Here is a 19246-nt window from a genome sequence, read left to right as displayed (position 1 = left end):
TGTTTGGTAAAAATATTGTATCGCAAATCTTTACATACAGAACCTACAGAACAAAGTTTCTGTAATCAATAAATTATCACAGAAGATAAAGAAAAATCAATAAATTTTACCAAACCACAGTGTTTGAGGTTTGCAACAAAAAAGAGAAAGAAAAAAAGGTTTGATCATTTTGATCACAAGTAGATTAAATAAGTGGCAGCGGCAATACGTAACAGGCCATGTAATTAAGTGTTGTTGCTCTCAGGAGCATCCAGCAATTTGTCACTGTCCAAAGTATTGACAGAGGCCTGGCTCCGGAATTCGGAATTGCGTAAGAAGTTAGCAGGAATTTCTTGTACAAATCCAACCCAGCCAATAGAAGACTCAAGTCAGTTCATCCAGTCCTCGAATCGCCAGGTAGCCGGTCCTTTCTAAAAGTCAGCATTATTAAAACTGGAGCATTCCGAAACTTCTCCAACGATCAAGCATGCCATGTAAACAACTAGGGGCCAATTAATATTTCTTTACTGCGAGCTAAATAATTTCTTGCCAGTGATAATTACCGAAAATATATAACAGCGGTGTCTTTAACCATACTTATCTTACTGATACTTGATATATGTTATTTTACACTTTGAATTGACACACTAGAAGTCCCACGTGTCATACGTAACAACCTCAAAACATTTGGTTTTATTTACGTATAGAGTGGTGGGGTAGCCTAGTGGTTAAAGCGTTCGCTCGTCACGCAGAAGACCGGGTTCGATTCCCCACATGGGTACAACGTGTGAAGCCCATTTCTGGTGTCCCTCGACTGGAATATTGCTAAAAGCGGCGTAAAACTAAACTCACTCACTCACTTATTAACATTTAATGTTTTAAAGAAATGTCCACATTCCAAATGTCCCCTTCAAGATATGTATCTACCCTTACACATACATAATGCCAAAGCCATAGCCTGTTAACGGGAAAGTAGTGGTGAAACTTGTACCAGTGGATCGCTGAACATAGGAGATGACACCAGGTGTTCAGCTATACTTGTACATCGACATATATACTTTGGTTCGCGACCCATCTTATTGTTTAAGCAAATATGTTTTGCAAAGCTAAAAAAATGGGAGTTTTGAGGCTATGCTCCATTGGGCATAAGAAGTAAAGCAGTTATGCAATTTATATGAATCCATCACTGAAAATCCTTAATGAAGCCATGTGAATACATATGCATATTACCTGTGATGATCCGGGTTAGAATTGGTCTTCAGTAACTCATGCTTGTCGTAAGAGACGAGTAACATGATCGGGTGGTCAGACTAGCTGACTTGGTTGACACATGTCATCGCATCCCAGTTGCGTAGATCGATGCTCAATCACTGGATAGTCTGGTCCAGATTCGATTACATACAGAACTGCCGCCATATAGCTGGAATATTGCTGATTGCGGCGTAAAATTAAACTCACTCACTCACTCACATCTGCAAATGTATTCGTTCACGATTCATTTCCTGATTTCAGTAAACAGTTCCTGCAGCGCTCCGAGTATATCGGGAGTTTTGGGCCCGTGGTGTGGTACATCATGTTGTGTGTCCTAGCAACGTGGATCATCATCTTCCTGTTCGTCTTCAGAGGGACCAAGGGCATTGGCAAGGCAAGTGATGGACGGTATCACGATGCAGTTTCATCGGAATTAAATTGTTAACTTCGACGTTATCTTTTGGTTGGTTGGTTTGTTGTGTAGCCCCACACTCAGCAATATTCCAGCTATATGGCGGCGGTCAGTAAATAATCGAGTCTGGACCAGACAATCCAGTTATCAACATCATGAGCATCGATCTACGTAATTGGGATGACTTGTTTCAACCAAGTCAGCGAGTCTGACCACCTAATCCCGTTAGTTGCCTCTAACGACAAGCATGGGTTGCTGAAGACTTTCGCTATATGGCTGAAATAATGCCGATCCGTTAATTTTAGCACACTCACTCCCGAAGACCGATTCGATGTTAACGACTGTGAGACCCACGGGCATGGTAATGACAAGTACCACTCACCTTGGACTTCACTTATGTCTACTACTTGACGTGTTTCCTGACCATATTGTTTGGTCATATTATGTAGCACAATAATGTTAAGATGGCTAAGTTGTGAATATATATGATGCCCATTCAGATTTCGTGGGTTATCTGTAATGAAAATGAAAACGATATTCGATACATGTTGTAAAGAGAATCTTCAAAGTATGTAGAGAGAGAAAGAGAGAATAATTTATTTCGGTATAAAGGCCATTGGCCCATGTATAATAAATGCAAAGTGGTATTTGTTATATAGACAATATGATTCAAACATATACATTGGTATATATATAAGAAGAAGTTTCTGAAATAATCACACGACACGGATCTTCGTGGCCATGTTAACTTCGAAGATCCGTGTCGTGTGATTATTTCAGAAACTTCTTCTTATATATGTACTACTGTACGCTCGGTATTCTCATGACTTTCTTTATATATATATATATATATATATATACACACACACACACACACATACATACACACACACACACACATTCCTCCTCACATTGAACAGAATTCCTTTTAGGTAGTGCATGTTTAATAAATACAGAATTTTTTCATAAGTAAATTATGTATAACGTATGTACACACCAAGCAGGTAGACAGATTACTGCAGTTTTATGCAGCCTGAGAACCACATGTTTTTATTCACTCTCCCTCGCAACTGCTGCCGTCTCTAATAGGAAATGAAAGCAGCACAGTCGTGTTTTGATTAATGTGTGTCTGAAACAAATAGCAATGTAATAAATAAGAACATGATCAATGTTACTTTGCCATCTGAGCATAGAATCAGTCATCGCTGATATGCGTCTAACCTTTTCAAAACGAACATAGCAAGAATTACTTTTTATTTTTACTTTTTGGGGAGGGGGTTGTTTTGTTTGGATTTTTTTATGTTTGTTTATTTGTGTGTGTGTGTTTTGTTTGTTTTGTTGGGTTTTTGTTGTTGTTTGCTTTGGGTTTCTTTTTTTTTTTTTCTTCTTTTGGGGGGTGGTGGCCTTTTTAAGGAGGGTGGGAGGTCGGGGCAGGTGGTTATTAAACAATTTAAGGAAGCATTTAAGCATATGGACATTGAGTATATAACAATAATATTTAATTTTCAATATTTAATTTAATATAGTTTTGTATATTTTGCCTCGGTAATTCGTGTAATCCTTGTAAACACTGAACCTATGTGAACAGATCCTGTATGTGCTCACCCCCCTGACTGTCATCTGCCTCGTCACCATCCTCATCTATGCATACTCGGCTGTCCCCAACGCCTGCAGATCCCTCTACTACATGTTCTCGGGAACAACTTCCAGGCATGATACCCTCACCAATAAATTCCACGAGAAGAACGTTTTCTACAATCAACTGGGAGACCCGAAGGTACAAACACATTTGTGTATGGTATTGTTTTCGGTTGTACTGTTAAAAGCATCCATCCAGCCATCCACACACAATCACTCTCTCACACATACGCTCGCACACATACACGAACATACATACATACATACATACATACATACATACATACATACATACATACATACATACATACATACATACATACATACATACATACATACATACATACATACATCCACACATCCACACATCCACACACAATCACTCTCTCACACATACGCTCGCACACATACACGAACATACATACATACATACACATACATACATACATACATACATACATACATACACACACACACACACATTCACACACACACACACATACATACATACGCATACATACATACATACACACACACACACACATACATGCATGCATACATGCATGCATGCATACATACATACATACATACATACATACATACATACATACATACATACATACATACATACATACATACATACATACATACATACATACATACATACATACATACATACATACTACATTAAATGTTATCTTAAATGGAATCCATGTTCCAATATGATACAGAACATGCATACCTTTCCAAATGTTTAAATGTTACCGTAAATGGAATCCACTGTACAGTATGATATATCATGAAATATGTATTGACATTAAGACTAGCAGAGATTCTCCTGGATCCCTTTCGAAAAGTTCTTATAAAACATCGAATGTTAACAGGAAAATAAAAACGAATAGATACCAAAAACGTTTTCTAAGAGACATTAACTATTTCTGTATCAACATGTTTTGCATACCGTGGTGTTTGTATAATTCTGAAATATTTATAATATCTCGATTATAAGAAATAGTTCTTGACGCTGTTCTAGTGGATCTTTCCTCACAATAGCTTCCCTATTGTTTTGAAGGAATTTAAGAAAATGTCAGTATTTACAATATGGTTCCTGTCATCACTGAAATGTCAACGTAATACCACTTTATGTTGGAAGCACATGATACCGTCTACAACGTTATTGGAAAATTTAATTTCTTTCATGTGTAAAGAGAAATTCATCAGATAAAATATCACATGCCAAAGTCATTTTGTCTATATTAGAGATTCCAACATGAGAAATGTACATGAAAATATGATATTTCTTGTCATGTATTCAAGTTTCAGACACTTGCAAGGTATTTGAAAATATGACATTTTGCGTCAATATCAGGTTCCTAGTTTTGGGCAGAAGAAATGTGTTTAACGATATTACATTTTTCATGTCAATCTGAGATGTTTTAGTTCCAGACAGAAGGTATTTGAAAAAATAACTTTTAACGTCAATAGAAGATGTTATTGTTTAATACAAGCAAGGTATTTAAAATTATGACATTTTTCAGGCAATTATAAGATGTTTTAGGTCAGGCAGAAGCAAGGTATTTGAAGTATGACATTTTACATCAATATCAGATATTCTAGCTTTAGGCAGAGCCAAGGTATTTGAAATTATGACATTTACGTTAGTGGCAGCTGTTCTAGGTTTGGACAGAAGCAAGATGTTTGAAGGTGTTTGCAAATTTAACTTTCAACGTCAATATAAGATGTTATTGTTTAAGACAAGAAAGGTATTTAAAAATATGACATTTATCAGGCAATTGCAAGATGTTTTAGGTTTGGGCAGAAGCAAGGTATTTGAAATATGACACTTTACATCAATATCAGATGTTCTAGGTATTTGAAAGTATGACATTTTACGTCAGTATCGACTGTTCAAGTTTAGGCAGAAGCAAGGTATTTGTAAATATGAGATTTTCCATGTCAATATGTTCCTTTGCCTTCCTAGCTGTGGATCGATGCCCTGGACATCCACCTGTTTAGTCTTGGACTATGGGCAGGGATACTCCCAACGCTTGGAACCCACATCCACAACAAGAAGGTCATCATCAACGCGTAAGTGTGGCGTTAACGTCCCTGTGAACCGTTCTTCTACACTCGTGGTACCATGATGGATACATTCCTTCATCTTGTTGCTAATTCTATTGATTCTCCGGTGTTCCATGTCTCTGGCTGACTTGCTTCTAGGATCAAAAGCATGTTTTGCTTTTCAGTTAAACTTTTTAACCAAATCTACGTACGTTTTTGTTGCAGTTCTTTTGGCAGTTACGTAGCTTTTTACAAGACCTGGTGGCTTGTTTCGAAAACATGATACATCTTTTACCAGTTGGTGTTACATCAGGATTCTAATTATCGTATTTGGACAAAAATCATTTTAGGACGAAAGCTTTCCAAAATGGACTTCCTTTTGAGTACTTTCTGAATGTAGAATATGTTTTTGCTATACCTTTACGAACACACATGTAGCAAACATGAAACAGATGGACAACTATTTGTTTGTTCGTTGTTTAACGCCGCACTCGGCAATATTCCAACTGTTTGCTGTTGGTCTGGGACCCGTTTCAGCGCTACGACTAATGTACATCCTATACAGTAACATAGGCTTACGGCAGTATGTACACAATCGAGTCTGGACTACCCAGTGATCAACAGCATGAGCATCGATCTACGCAATTGGGTTACGATGACATGTGTCAATCCGATCCCGTAGGTCGCATCTTACGACGAAGTATGGGTTGCTCAAGACCAATTCTAGCCCGGATCTTCTATTCTGTATGAGCTCTATCTCGTTTTACTTATTCTACTTTCTTGTCCACTATCTGTCATCTATATTTATCTAAATTACCTATGTACATACAAAGGAGAAGGGTATTCTAAGTTGGAGAACATGTTCCTAATCAAAGATATTTTTATGGATTAAACTTCTTTCTTAATTTCTCTCACGACGTTTCGAGACCGTTCCAGGTCCCTTCATCAGAGTTTCTGTGAATCTGAGAAGTTTGAGAGAAATTAAGAAAAATAGTTTGGACATCAATGTACAACTTGTAAATGCCACTGAAAGACATCATGTTCCTAATCCTTTTGAATCCTTAGTGAATAAAATATGTTTAAAACAATCTTCAAAGAGGCCATGAACTACCAACAAAATAGAGGTCATTCGTTCTAATGTTATGAATATATGCAAAAGAACATATCATGGTTTTATATTATTTTTAAAACTCCACTGCAGTGCTTGGGGTATCCTGTTGGCACTCTATTCCGTTGTCCCTCATCTGGTGTTCCTGGCGATAGCCCCTTACATCGATCCTTCTGAGAATTCAAGATGGCTCGCCAACGCTAAGGGTGTCAAACCAGGTAACACTGAATTCTGAAATGACTGTTTGTCCTTTAAGAAAGACAGTATGACCGTTTGATATTGAGCTTATATTTACGGTTCATTTACTATTTCATATTGTTGCATTCAAACATGATTTATTATTAATGGAAAATATCAGCGGAGTAAAGTAGTAGATATAAAGATCTTTGTACGCGTCATTTGATGTTGGTGTGTCTAATTAATCGTATGAGTGTAAAATTTCACTTGATGGTAATTATGAATAAGCAGGGGTGGAAATAACCCATTGCCCGACGTCCGAGTCCAATGGGTTTTTTTCTGTCGGGCAAGCAAATTTGTATATCACACTGTACCGGTGTCCAGTTGACTTTCCAATGTTAATTATGTTGTTTATTTAAAAAATCAACAAGAAAACGGCCGGTTTAGTGGAAAAATTATCAGGGCAAGTGATTTTACATGTGCCACTGTACCAGAGTACACTAACAATCTTAAAGTTATTTCCACCCCTGATAAGCACTTTAATTTTATTGTATCCTGTGACAAAACAGTTTGTTTTGTAATGAGAAAGTGTAGGTTCTTTAAATAAATTAAAATTGTGCCTATGTTATGATACATAATATATATGCAAATCAATAACCGTTGATGCCATGTCCTCTTTGTTTGTAGGTTTGTCGTTCATGTTTGTTACGATTCCTCTCACGTTCGACAAGTTCAGTCTGTCCCCTTTCATCGCGTTTCTGATCTACCTGACGTACTTCCTGCTTGGCCTTCATCACTTGGTAAGTCAATACCAACCCACTTGCTAAGTCAATACCAACCCAGGGTGGTGGGTCAGGCTAGTGGTTAAAGCGTTAGCTCGTCATGTCGAAGACACGGGTTCGATTCCCTACATGGGCACAATGTGTGAAGCCCACAATCATTGTTTATCGCAAAAAGTGTTGATAAAGGTGTCAACCAATTTCCATATTCATACGAAATCTCTACTAAAAGCTGTATCGTTTGTATGATCTCAATTTTTGCATGAGGTGAGGTGAGGTGAAAGTGGGTTTTACGTCGTGCTTGAGAATATTTCGCTCATATGACGACGTGCATGCGTGTGTATGTGTATGTGCGGCTGCTTGTACTAGCCAAGACTGAAGCTGGTTTTATAGTGCTAGCCCACCGAGATACCATGCCGCAGTGAAGCATGAATACCCTACTCAGACACATTATACTGACTCCGAGCCAACCAGTCCTTGTTGTACCCATTAAATCCGAGCGCCAGGCAGGGACCAACAAGTACCATATTTTAACGTCTTTTGGTATGACGTGGTCGGGGATCGAACCCACGACCTTCCGCTCTCCGGGCGGACGCTCTAACAACTGCACCACGGAGGTGGTCAATTTTTGCATGACCATGTGCTTATCACTATGAAATAATGATGGTGCCTGGTGTTAGGGAACGGGTTAGCGTATCCTCCACAGGCTGTCCTTGTCACAGATGTCAATTGATCATCTGACGAAGCACCCGAGCATATAGTGAAAGTAGAGAACTGCATCGGACATCATTTTGGTTACTGATGCGCCACATATGAAAATGTCTCCCATATCTTCTACTTCTTGTTCTTCTACATATCTTCCATAAATAGTTTCAAAAGTTTTACTGTGAACTGGAGAGATGTTACTTTGATGGATCAACTTTAGTGAAAGAGTCGTATGGCGCCCTTTCAAATCTTCGCAGAAAGAGCATGCTTGGCTGTACCTCAAACGTTGATAAATGTAAAAGGCTGGAGCAGCAGAAATACTGCTCAACATGAAGAGAAGGTCATACGGTCTTGTGAAAATGCCTTTAGAATTTGTAGGCATATCTAAATTTGAAGAAGATTAGCTGTACGTGTCTGACAAATCTCCTATCTTTCTAGCTTAGGTTGGTAAATCACTGAAACGGAATTGGCTCTGTGATGGATATCGCACGATATCAGATCATCGCTATACTTGAAGCTTAGTTGACCTTAACACCAAAACATACCTTTTAAATGTACGATACCAGTGGACGTAGTGTTAGTCGTTTCTTGACGTTAGTTTTGTGTGTGGTAGTATCTGTAGAAGCAGATGTCTGTGGAGACGTATTTCCCCCATTGTGTCCTCTGCCACAGGGTCTCCACACTCTGATGATCTGGGAGAACATGCTGCCCTGTATCAACAAGAGGGTCATGATGTTCTTCAAGAGGCCGGACTTCCTTCTTGCCTTGTTCTGCTTCGTGTCCTTCATCCTTACTCTTCCATACACATCACAGGTATGTCCTTACTCTTTCATACACGTCACAGGTATGTCCTTACTCTTCCTTACACGTCACAGGTATGTCCTTACTCTTCCTTACACGTCACAGGTATGTCCTTTCTCTTCCATAAACGTCACAGGTATGTCCTTACTCTTCCTTACGTCAGGTTATGTCCTTACTCGTCACAGGTATGTCCCTTACTCTTCCATACACGTCACAGGTATGTCCCAGGTACTCTACCATACACGTCACAGGTATGTCCTTTCTCTTCCATACACGTCACAGGTATGTCCTTACTCTTCCATACACGTCACAGGTATGTCCTTACTCTTCCATACACGTCACAGGTATGTCCTTACTCTTCCATACACGTCACAGGTATGTCCTTACTCTTCCATACACGTCACAGGTATGTCTTCCTTACTCTTCCATACACGTCACAGGTATGTCCTTCCTTACACGTCACAGGTTTGTCTTCTTCCATACACGTCACAGGTATGTCCTGACTCTTCCTTACGTCACACGTCCACAGGTATGTCCTTAGGTATGTCCTTACTCTTCCATACACGTCACATCTGGGTTTGTCCTTACTCTTCCTTACACGTCACAGGTATGTCCTCACTCTTCCTTACACGTCACAGGTATGTCCTTACTCTTCCATACACGTCACAGGTATGTCCTTACTCTTCCATACACGTCACAGGTATGTCCTGACTCTTCCATACACGTCACAGGTATGTCCTTACTCTTCCATACACGTCACAGGTATGTCCTTACTCTTCCATACACGTCACAGGTATGTCCTTACTCTTCCATACACGTCACAGGTATGTCCTGACTCTTCCATACACGTCACAGGTATGTCCTTACTCTTCCATACACGTCACAGGTATGTCCTTACTCTACCATACACGTCACAGGTATGTCCTTACTCTTCCTACATACATCTCACCTTTTTAATGGAATAATACGATATGATGTCATATTTTCCATTATCGGGACAATTACAACTGTCTTGTTAAAATGCGGTTAAAATTGATCTTCAACATCCCTTGCTTGTCGTAAGAATCGATTAACGGGATCGGGTGGTCAGGCCGCCGCCATATAGCTGCAATATTGTTGAGTGCGGTGTTAAACAACAAACAAACACAATTCATAAATTGTCATCGTTGGGTTGAACCCTCCGAAAAATGACATAATCTTATCTGCTGCAGTGAGACACAAACGTTCCGCTTCCAAATAGCATTTTATTTCAAAGCAAGAAGCCGCATGTACGGCGTCCTTTGGGAATGTAAGGTCCTTCCTAAGTTTCTTCCGTTGAAAGCGGAAGTCTCAATATGTCTCCGAGTGAAGGTTGATGTGCGTGTCGACACAAGACACAATCTGTTGTGTATCAGAGGAAGGGTTGTCTGTTTGATCTGTGTGATACCAACCAGGATATAATGTGTTTGATGTTTCAATATACCGCCAGACTCTGATGTGTTTGTCATCTGTGTTCACAGTGTGGCATCTACCTGTATATGATCATCCGGTTCTACATGGACCGTCTTCTGTTTGCTCTCGTCATCTTCAGCATGGTTCCCTTCATCATCGGCTACAGTGAGTACACGCAGTCATACACACATCATCATCATCATCATCATCATCATCATCATACCACCCGTGAAGATCCGGGTTAGAATTGATCTTCAGTATCTCATGCTTGTCGTAAGAGGCGACTAACGGGATCGGGTGGTCAGGCTCGCTAACTTGGTTGACAGATGTCATCGTATCCTAGTTGTGAATATTGATGCTCATGCTCGTAGATTACTGTTCTGGTCCAGATTCGATTATTTACAGACCGCCGCCATATAGCTGGAATGTTGCTGAGTGCGGCGTAAAACTAAACTCACTCACTCACACGCAATCATACACACAGATAGTCACTTTCGATTCGTAACAAGCAGGAGTATTATGGGCTTCAGCGAAGGGACCAACAGCTCTCTCACACAGTTTCTTTGATTGAATAAAATCAAGTGATTCAACGACAAAACAGCAGTGTCTCCAAGCTGATAGAAACGTTTTTAATGGAAAGTTTAAATTCATATATTCCGTTTTGTGTTTCAGTCCGCCAGGAGACATTACGACTGCCGATAGAGCGTCTGTCTATGAGCCTGTGGTATGGACTCGCCTCCCTGGTGGCCGCGGTAGGTGACCAGTTGCCAGCGAAGCCCCAACTTCCGGTCATCAGTTTTAAGTCATTTTACGTTTTTTAGCTCAGAACAGAATAGAGCTTTATTTCGCCTTAGTTTGGTCCACTGTTGGCAGACAGACAAATTAGTTCGGTCACATTCACATGAATATGTGTCTTGTGGGTCTAAAATAGTGTTTGGTTCATCCCTAGATAAGTTTAATATCTGGAAGCGCCTATATACAAACCGTCCCCAACAAAAACGCCGCCGTTACCCAATGGAACCATTACTTCCTTCTGAAAAAGAATGATGAAATACATGCCACATTTTATTGAAGCCTGGAATCCTGAGAAAAACGTCATTTGTGAAAATGTCCACTATCTCTTCTGTTTATGAATCAGAAAGGTACATTTATGCACCCTAGAAGATTCGGGTAATAATTGGTCTCCAACAACCCATGCTTGTCGTAAGAGGCGACTAACGGGATCTGGTGGATCTGGTGATTGGTTGATGCATGTCATCGTAACCCCATTGCGTTGATCGATACTCATAATGTCAATCACTTGATTGTCTGGTCTACACTCCATTATTTACAGACAGCCGTAAATATTGCTGAGTGAGGCGTTAAACAATAAACAAACAAAAAAACACATGTGCCTCTGATAAATGTGAAAAACGGGTTTTTTCTGGATCCCGTTTCACATACCGATCGTAGCGCTTCTACTGTCGTCAGTCTATGTTATCGTAAGGGAGTAACGGTCATCTTAGAGCTGCGGTAGCTCTGGCGAACGGAACTGTTGTGTCAAGTGCCACTTTCATCATACGTCTAGACGTGTATTTATTGCCTTCTGTACAATTAGGACATTCTAATGTAGTTATAGTGTTCCGTTATAGAACGTGGATCCTACAAATTGAGTTAAGAGTCGCGTGTAGTGATGTTTCAGCTGAGTAAGCACCAATAAGACTATTGCCAGTTGACCATTCCCTTAACGATTCATGGAGAAAATGCCATGCATGTTTTTTTTATCGTGGTACTTGTAATAATATGTCTTTACATTTCTACCCACCGTTTATGAGCATGTTATTCCTTACACTGTATGCACCTAAAGCTACAAACACACTGTTGAATTCATACATTTCGTACGCATACTTAAATTCAGTTCAGTGGCATATTTCATTTTGTACGATGCATATAGCTCGGTGATTTTAATATTTGCTTATCTTGATTAATTGCGCAGTACATAATATATATATTTTAAAATTATAAATATCAAATATTTTATATTTAATTTTGTATTATTTATTTCTAAAACAATTTTATGTCTTGAAGCAGCTACCAAAATGTACATTTGACGAACAAACAAGTGTTTCTCTTCAGCCTCAATACACATGCTAAGTGTTCTGTACTCTCCACAGTGCCTGCTGATCTACTACTTCGCTGTGTACGTCTACCAGGAGTCGGTAGTGAGCGTTGAACAGCGCTGGGCGGAGTATCTGGGGTGGCTGGCCTCCATCTCGCCGATAATCTTTGGAGTGATACTCGGAGCGGCACACGCCGTGTGGAAGGAGACTGGGTCATTGAAGGGGGTAACTAGCGTTCTATATTACACTTTTTCTGATTGGTTAAACAGATGACACAGCATTTCTGATTGGGTTCAAATATAATATAAGCTTTGACCTTTGTGTTTGTTTCATGCACGGCGTTTCTGATTGGTTAAACATATGACACTGCGTTTCTGATTGGTTCAAATATAACGGGTGAAATTGTTTTTTGTTTCATGATAAAGCTTTTCTGATTGGTTCAAATATGATAAAATGGGTTTTCTTTGTTTTTGTTTTATTTTTCCTGATACAGTGTTAGTTGTTGGTTATATAACGGAAGGGAGGTAACTCATTTTAGACGTGACCTTTATGGCTGGTGGTATATGTCTGTGTTCGCGGTTCATCTCGAATGGTCTGTCCTGTATGGAGTCCATAATCCCTGAAGAATTAAATCATTGTAGACGGGAAATACTGACTGAAGAATGACTTTCGTTAACAAGGAAAGTTGAAATTTATCCCAGATCGCTTACCTACCTTGTGTGGTATTTTAAACTCTGGCCAGATAATCGAGGCTGATTATTCCCGTGAACGTCAACTAATATGAATGCGCCGCGTTATTAATGACTTAATTATTTATCAACATCATGAAAGGGATGCGACAAAGTATTAATTCTTATTAACAAAGCTTATAAGAGCTGTCCTAAAAAGCTGCTGATCAATTTAACTATCTGATAAACCCATAATAATTCCTTTGCTTCATGTTCCAGCGGTTCCTGCAAGCCCTGCGGACGGGTCAGCTGCCCGACGACGTCATGGACGACGAGTACACGTCGGTCGAAACCGGGGACACGTCAATGCCCCAGGCGAAGTCGCCATTACCAAGCGAGCACCAACCGCACGAGCGCCCAGTGATGGTCTCAAATGAGTTGGTGCAACCAAAGTCAGAGGTCGAGGTCAGCATTAAGCCGCCGGAATATGGCGACGTTGTCCGAGTGTGAAAGGGCGGAAATTACGAAATATTACCAAAGAGAGGCTCACACAAAGACTATCACAAACAGAGGAGATGCATCAAGTGCTGATTGATATTAACCAATATTTACCATGTTGATAATGAACTCTCTTTTTTAATTAAAAAAGGTTTGCATCACAAAGTAACGTCAATGGAAATCGGACATTGTAACTTGCTCTGAAACCAACTGAATCAGCACATTGATATATACGGAAATGTTTCGGTTGTTTTCGCATTTAAATGAAAACAATGTGCATGATTATACGTCAACATCTTACATCAGAAGATATTTCAAGGTAGAAGGTCTGTATTTACACAATACCTATGTCGACGCAAAGGTGTTGGAAATTAAATGAAATCCCAACACAGCGGTGGCTAAAATAGATTCTCTGCATATTATGCCTCCAGAATCTGTGTAACTCTATAAAGCATGACGCAACGCATACACTACCGAAATCACTCTACGTCATATACCAACTGCATCCCGTGGTTTGGTACATCTGATTATAGGATGTTGACGATGGGAATAGACCATTAAGAGGCCTCACACAATTTACTTGGTTAACGAGATAGACCGACAAGGAAACCTGATATAAAAACATATACAACTTGATTTTGTCAAAACAATTTTCGGTCGATTATCTTTGAAATGGAAAAAAAAAATTCCGAGATTTGATTACCGCTGTTAGAAATTCTGAATAATATATCATAATTTCGACAACATTCCCAGTCAACTTGCTGTCGATGTTCCAAAAATACATTCCATGGTGGTATGACCTCCGAGTATAGTTTTCCTACATTAGTAGCAGTGCCGATCTGACAAATTATTGTTTTTTCGACCTTCTACTTTGGCCTTTGAGCAAAATTGCGTTAACCAACCAATAGAATATGTAAGGCCTAATGGTTATTTTTTATCAACATGTTGCCGAGAAAGGTTGGGTGTTTGAAGGATCGTTCACTAATAAATGGTCTGGAAGGAATAAGAACGAACAGGATTGCTCATTTTATGGTTTGTTGCCAATTGTCTCAGACACAGTGCTTATCGTGGTAAACCGTCGCCTTCAAGTGTATCAAGTATGTAAATGATATTCCATATGTATATTGTAACATCTCGGCGTGTTTGTGTACGTGAAACTACACTAAGAGCATAACATCAAAATACCCTGGTGTTGTTCCTAAAACACCATCTGAACACTATGTGCACAATCATATACAAATGCATGTTGGGATTATTATATGTTTTCTGATTGTTGTGCGGGTCGAGTTGACACGATACGGTGCATCATTCTGTTCGATTGGGATTTGTTCTATGGAAATATGCTTAACTCGTTCATATACTCATGCCAATAATGGTTGTCACCCCCTTCAATTTTTTTTGGAGAGGGGGTGTGGGGTGAGGTTGGGGTGCGGAGGGGGGTGACAACCATTATTGGCATGAGTTTATTACACGGAACTTTTTAATGACAAATTGTAAACTCGGTTTACATTTGCAATAGCATTCTTGGATTGTGTCAGCTCGACTTTCGCATTAGCCCTGATATTGTAAGATTAAATTAAAATATTCTCATGTTGGTGTGTTTTTCCCGTTAGATTTCGATTAGATTTGCACGAATTTGGCACATGAAGACATCAATGAGACATATTCCTGAAACAAGATACATTTTCCTGATTAAACTCAGCTTGCTTCCATAATCCTATCAAACATCTCGCTCATTAACTCATTACTATTTCGTCATTCACAATCATTCATTTGAATATACATGTATTAACATCCATACCAGACCAGTTGCCATTTGGAGGCGTTCTTAATGTATGATATATTGTGTGACGTACACAAAAACATCTTTAAAAACTTGTTTTAATCAGTTTGTAACAGCTGAAATCTACGGATAAGTTACCATTCGATAAGTTACCTCAAATATTTCCAAATACATCGATTTGATAATTGTAGAGTTTGTTACCCTATACTCAAATTAAATTGCTCACTTATTTTCCCATGATGATCTATCGTTGAATAATATCTGTAAAATATGATTATTAATTACCACTCGAAAAACAGGAGAGAAATGTTGAGCCATTGGTGAATGGGAAAATACCAACTGCAATAACATCAGATTGACATGGCGGAATCTCGTTGATCATGAATTGCAGTGGTAAAATGATCCAGGTTGTAACAGGCAATATTTGGTTGATCCGGGTCTGAGGTATTACTGTTCTGAATAACCGGATCTGACTTGTTAAATAACCTCAGTATGATAGTTAAAATGGCATTCCAATAATGACATTCAACATTTCAATTACATCATCTCGCCTTACGTCACTATGACGTCATCATATACGTCATAATCACCTGTGACTTTTGTATATTTGTAAATATTGCTTTATTCATGTCATTATTTTATGATCCGAGGACCAATGCAATTTCTTGTCGTTCTTTGAAATCCTAGATAGTTAGCGCACAGGTATTGACATGTTCAATTCTACAGCTGCATATGTTAAAATTGTGTGGAACACATATCATTCAAATAGTCTTTTGATGTAGTCGTCGAGCTCTGATAAAGAGGCTAGAGAAGGTCATTTTATGTGAATGTTTTAATCCGTCAATGATCGTGAAAGCTTATAAATACACCATTGCGCTAAACATTCTGAGAAGCATATCTGATTTTTGTGTCTCAAAACCTGATGTGAACGGGCAGTTCTGAATGGAGAAAAATATATGAAATTTTCCAAGTCCTGATATGTGCACGCAAGAGGATGCACTGTTGTGGTTTGTGAGTCTCTTTCATTTGCTCAAAACTGAAATTGTATATAACGGGTTCTCCTGACATAATATAGTGAAGCAGTTTGAGAAAGCCCATGTCAGATTGGCTCAAAAAGTTCGTTTAGTATGGAGGACTTTGATGGTGGATCGAACTGAAATAATATAATGAAAGTGATGTTCATGTGGACTGGTTAATATAGTGTACATAATTAGTAATCTAAGTACATCCCGGTTCCTCATTCACCAAGTTAACCATACACATGATATCGACGATCCTGAACAAGGAGTACAGCAAGGGCGTTGGTTATGTCGCATTTTCTTTCAGTATTTTACTTATATTTCATGAATGTACCTTTCGCGGCTAAGAAAAATCTTACAATTATATGATTGTCTGAAAAGACACTGCCGGTGTCGTACACAAATGCAGCTGTAAAATTGTTCTGAAATAAATTTCATGAAACATGCACTTTGATCACAACTTGTTAAGATATCACGTGTAAGTTGCAATGCTGTTGTTGACGTAGAATGCTTTTCTGCACCATTGCGACCATTCAATAGCTCAGCATAGATCATGTATATTTATACATATATCAACAATATCCAGCGTGTCGTGTAGTAGTACAAAAGTGTTTGAATAGTCGTGTATTAACGCCAAAACATATATATCATGTGGTACTATCTTCTGACTGTTCAAACTATCGTGCATAAATCTTTTTAGAATATTTCAAGATTTTTAGAATGTGACCTTATGATACCATTTCTGTATTATTCTGTATATAATCAACATTGTGTTTGATTCAGATAAGGACATAACTTCACACTATGGTTTAATTTTTGTAACATTTAATATTATTAAAACTTCGATTCGCATGTATAAGAGTTATTTGGGGAATTTAAGACATTTTCATTACAGCATTAGGTTACGAGATTTGTTTGTTGAGTTCAGTAATAGTTCAATCGTGGATTGTACTGATCTTTATCATCCTTTGCCGAAGTTTCATATGTGTCATTTTTGTCAAGCTTTACAAATAAACTTATACTCATGTGACATTTTCTGTTCTTGATCACAATCAGTATTTATCGACGTGCATGATGGGTCAGTATGTGAGGGTTCATTCGTCACACCAATTCACAATTGTGTACTTTCTGAATGTCCGATTTCCTCTACTGCCACAATACGTGACGCCTATTCCCAGCTGTCTTATACCACCGTTGCAACGAGTTTGCCACCCCACTGCGACCGATTTTTGCCCCTCTGTCGCATTCACGATTTACCTCACTCGCACTCGCTCGCCATCAGTCGCAGAGGGTTCTGCGAGTGTATGAAACGGTTCCATACACTCGCACAACTTTTGCGACCGATGGCTCACTCGCTATTTCGGTCGCAGTGTCCTCGCATCGGTCACACTGGGGTCCTGGCGCGGTCGCATACCGGTTGCATGAACTCGCAACGTGATTGCGCTCACTCGTACTGCATTTGTGCGATTCTTTCACTTGCGACCAAATAGCGCGATCAGTGGCGAGCGCGCCAAGACCCCAGTGCGAGCACTGTGTATTACACTGATTTCAATGCGACCAATCACGACCGTTCTTGCGACTAATTAGCAACCATACTCGTACCCCGAGTGATTTGGAGCTATGAAACCCACTGGCAGCGGTCTTGAACTTGAAATCATCATCATCTTTAGTCAGTTGTAGAATTGCTCGCCACCCGACAACACCGAAGACTGCTGCCGTTATGGTACCATATGCTGAACTGATGTCCTGCTGGCCCTGTAGCTGTAGGCCATGCTTGCATACTGGTCACCGGTGGCTAGGTGTCTTAATGTCAGTGCGAGTTTCAACCCTGCTTCCAAATAGGGTCTGTAATTGGTGCCTTCTTCTGTTATCATGGGCACTACTCTTTCTAGAATTTCGTCAAAGAGTTCGACTGGCATCCTCATGTAGTTCTTGAACTGAATTGGATTCTCTTCTTCAACTTCTGGACAAGATGGTAGTACTGGCAGTGGTCTTGTTTCTCCGAAGGGGAAAGCCACTCTCGTACCCAAACTTCACGCCATCGATGCCTTCTTCTCCTTCGCTGAATGTGTCTAACCATGGCCAAGGTGCAATTACCAATATTCTGTATTTGTTGGTGGGTTTCACAGCAAGGCAAATACCAGGGTCATTTCAGTGTCCATCTTCTCTAGGTGTTTTCAGTCTGCTGTTCAGGCTCAGAATGACACGATCTCTGTCGGTCGCGCTGTTTTTAAACTTTATTTGATGACCGATCGCGAATAAGTCTTGAGGTCGATGCGATCTTACAAACAGTCGCCATGGTCGTACTAAAGTCTCACAGAACTCACATAAACTCGCATTGGTCGCAATACGGTCGTACACGATCGCACGAACAGTCGCACTGGTCGCAAGCAATCGCAGGTCGGTCGCAAGTCAGTCGCAGAATCTGTCGCGTTGGTCTCAACCCAGTCGTGGCTGCTCGCAGGGAAAATCGCCAATACTGTCGTACCACAGTATGACCATATTGCGACGACTATACGACCGATCGTATCGCTCTCAACTCGGTCTCAACTCGCTCGCTCAAAAAATTACCAGTGAACACTTTTTGGTCGTAGTGGGATCGCACAGCTGGCCTGGTGTAACCGGAAAGCCAAAATCGTAGTGTGGATCGCACAGCAGTGGCCTGGTGTAACCGGAAAGTCAAAATGTGTCAAAATTCGGTCGCAGTAAAAATCGAGTCTGCGACCAAGGCTGCGATCGAACTGGTCTATGGCATGTGATCGCGCTCTGGTCAGGCGTACAAACATTATTTGCTGGTCGATTCTCACGGGCTTGGTGGAACTTAGGGGCCTAATCCC

General features: G+C 39.8%; 1 protein-coding gene across 1 annotated transcript in view; it reads left to right on the top strand.

Moving 5' to 3' along the window:
* The window catches only part of LOC124271652 (sodium- and chloride-dependent transporter XTRP3-like), an 80846-nt gene extending 66848 nt beyond the window's left edge, over positions 1-13998 (top strand). The window contains exons 5-14 of the mRNA XM_046706801.1: positions 1492-1624; positions 3231-3419; positions 5262-5368; positions 6543-6667; positions 7314-7426; positions 8783-8923; positions 10411-10507; positions 11015-11094; positions 12496-12666; positions 13389-13998. Coding sequence (XP_046562757.1) covers positions 1492-1624; positions 3231-3419; positions 5262-5368; positions 6543-6667; positions 7314-7426; positions 8783-8923; positions 10411-10507; positions 11015-11094; positions 12496-12666; positions 13389-13619 — 1387 coding nt within the window. The 3' untranslated portion in view covers positions 13620-13998. The remainder of the gene's footprint in view (positions 1-1491; positions 1625-3230; positions 3420-5261; positions 5369-6542; positions 6668-7313; positions 7427-8782; positions 8924-10410; positions 10508-11014; positions 11095-12495; positions 12667-13388) is intronic.
* Positions 13999-19246: the final 5248 nt, after the last annotated feature.

This window comes from Haliotis rubra, unplaced genomic scaffold, assembly GCF_003918875.1.
Source record: "Haliotis rubra isolate DU_JTF1 unplaced genomic scaffold, ASM391887v1 Scf162, whole genome shotgun sequence".
Taxonomy (NCBI): domain Eukaryota; kingdom Metazoa; phylum Mollusca; class Gastropoda; order Lepetellida; family Haliotidae; genus Haliotis; species Haliotis rubra.
Note: the sequence above shows the minus strand (reverse complement) of the source record. Positions and strands in the feature narration are given on the sequence as shown.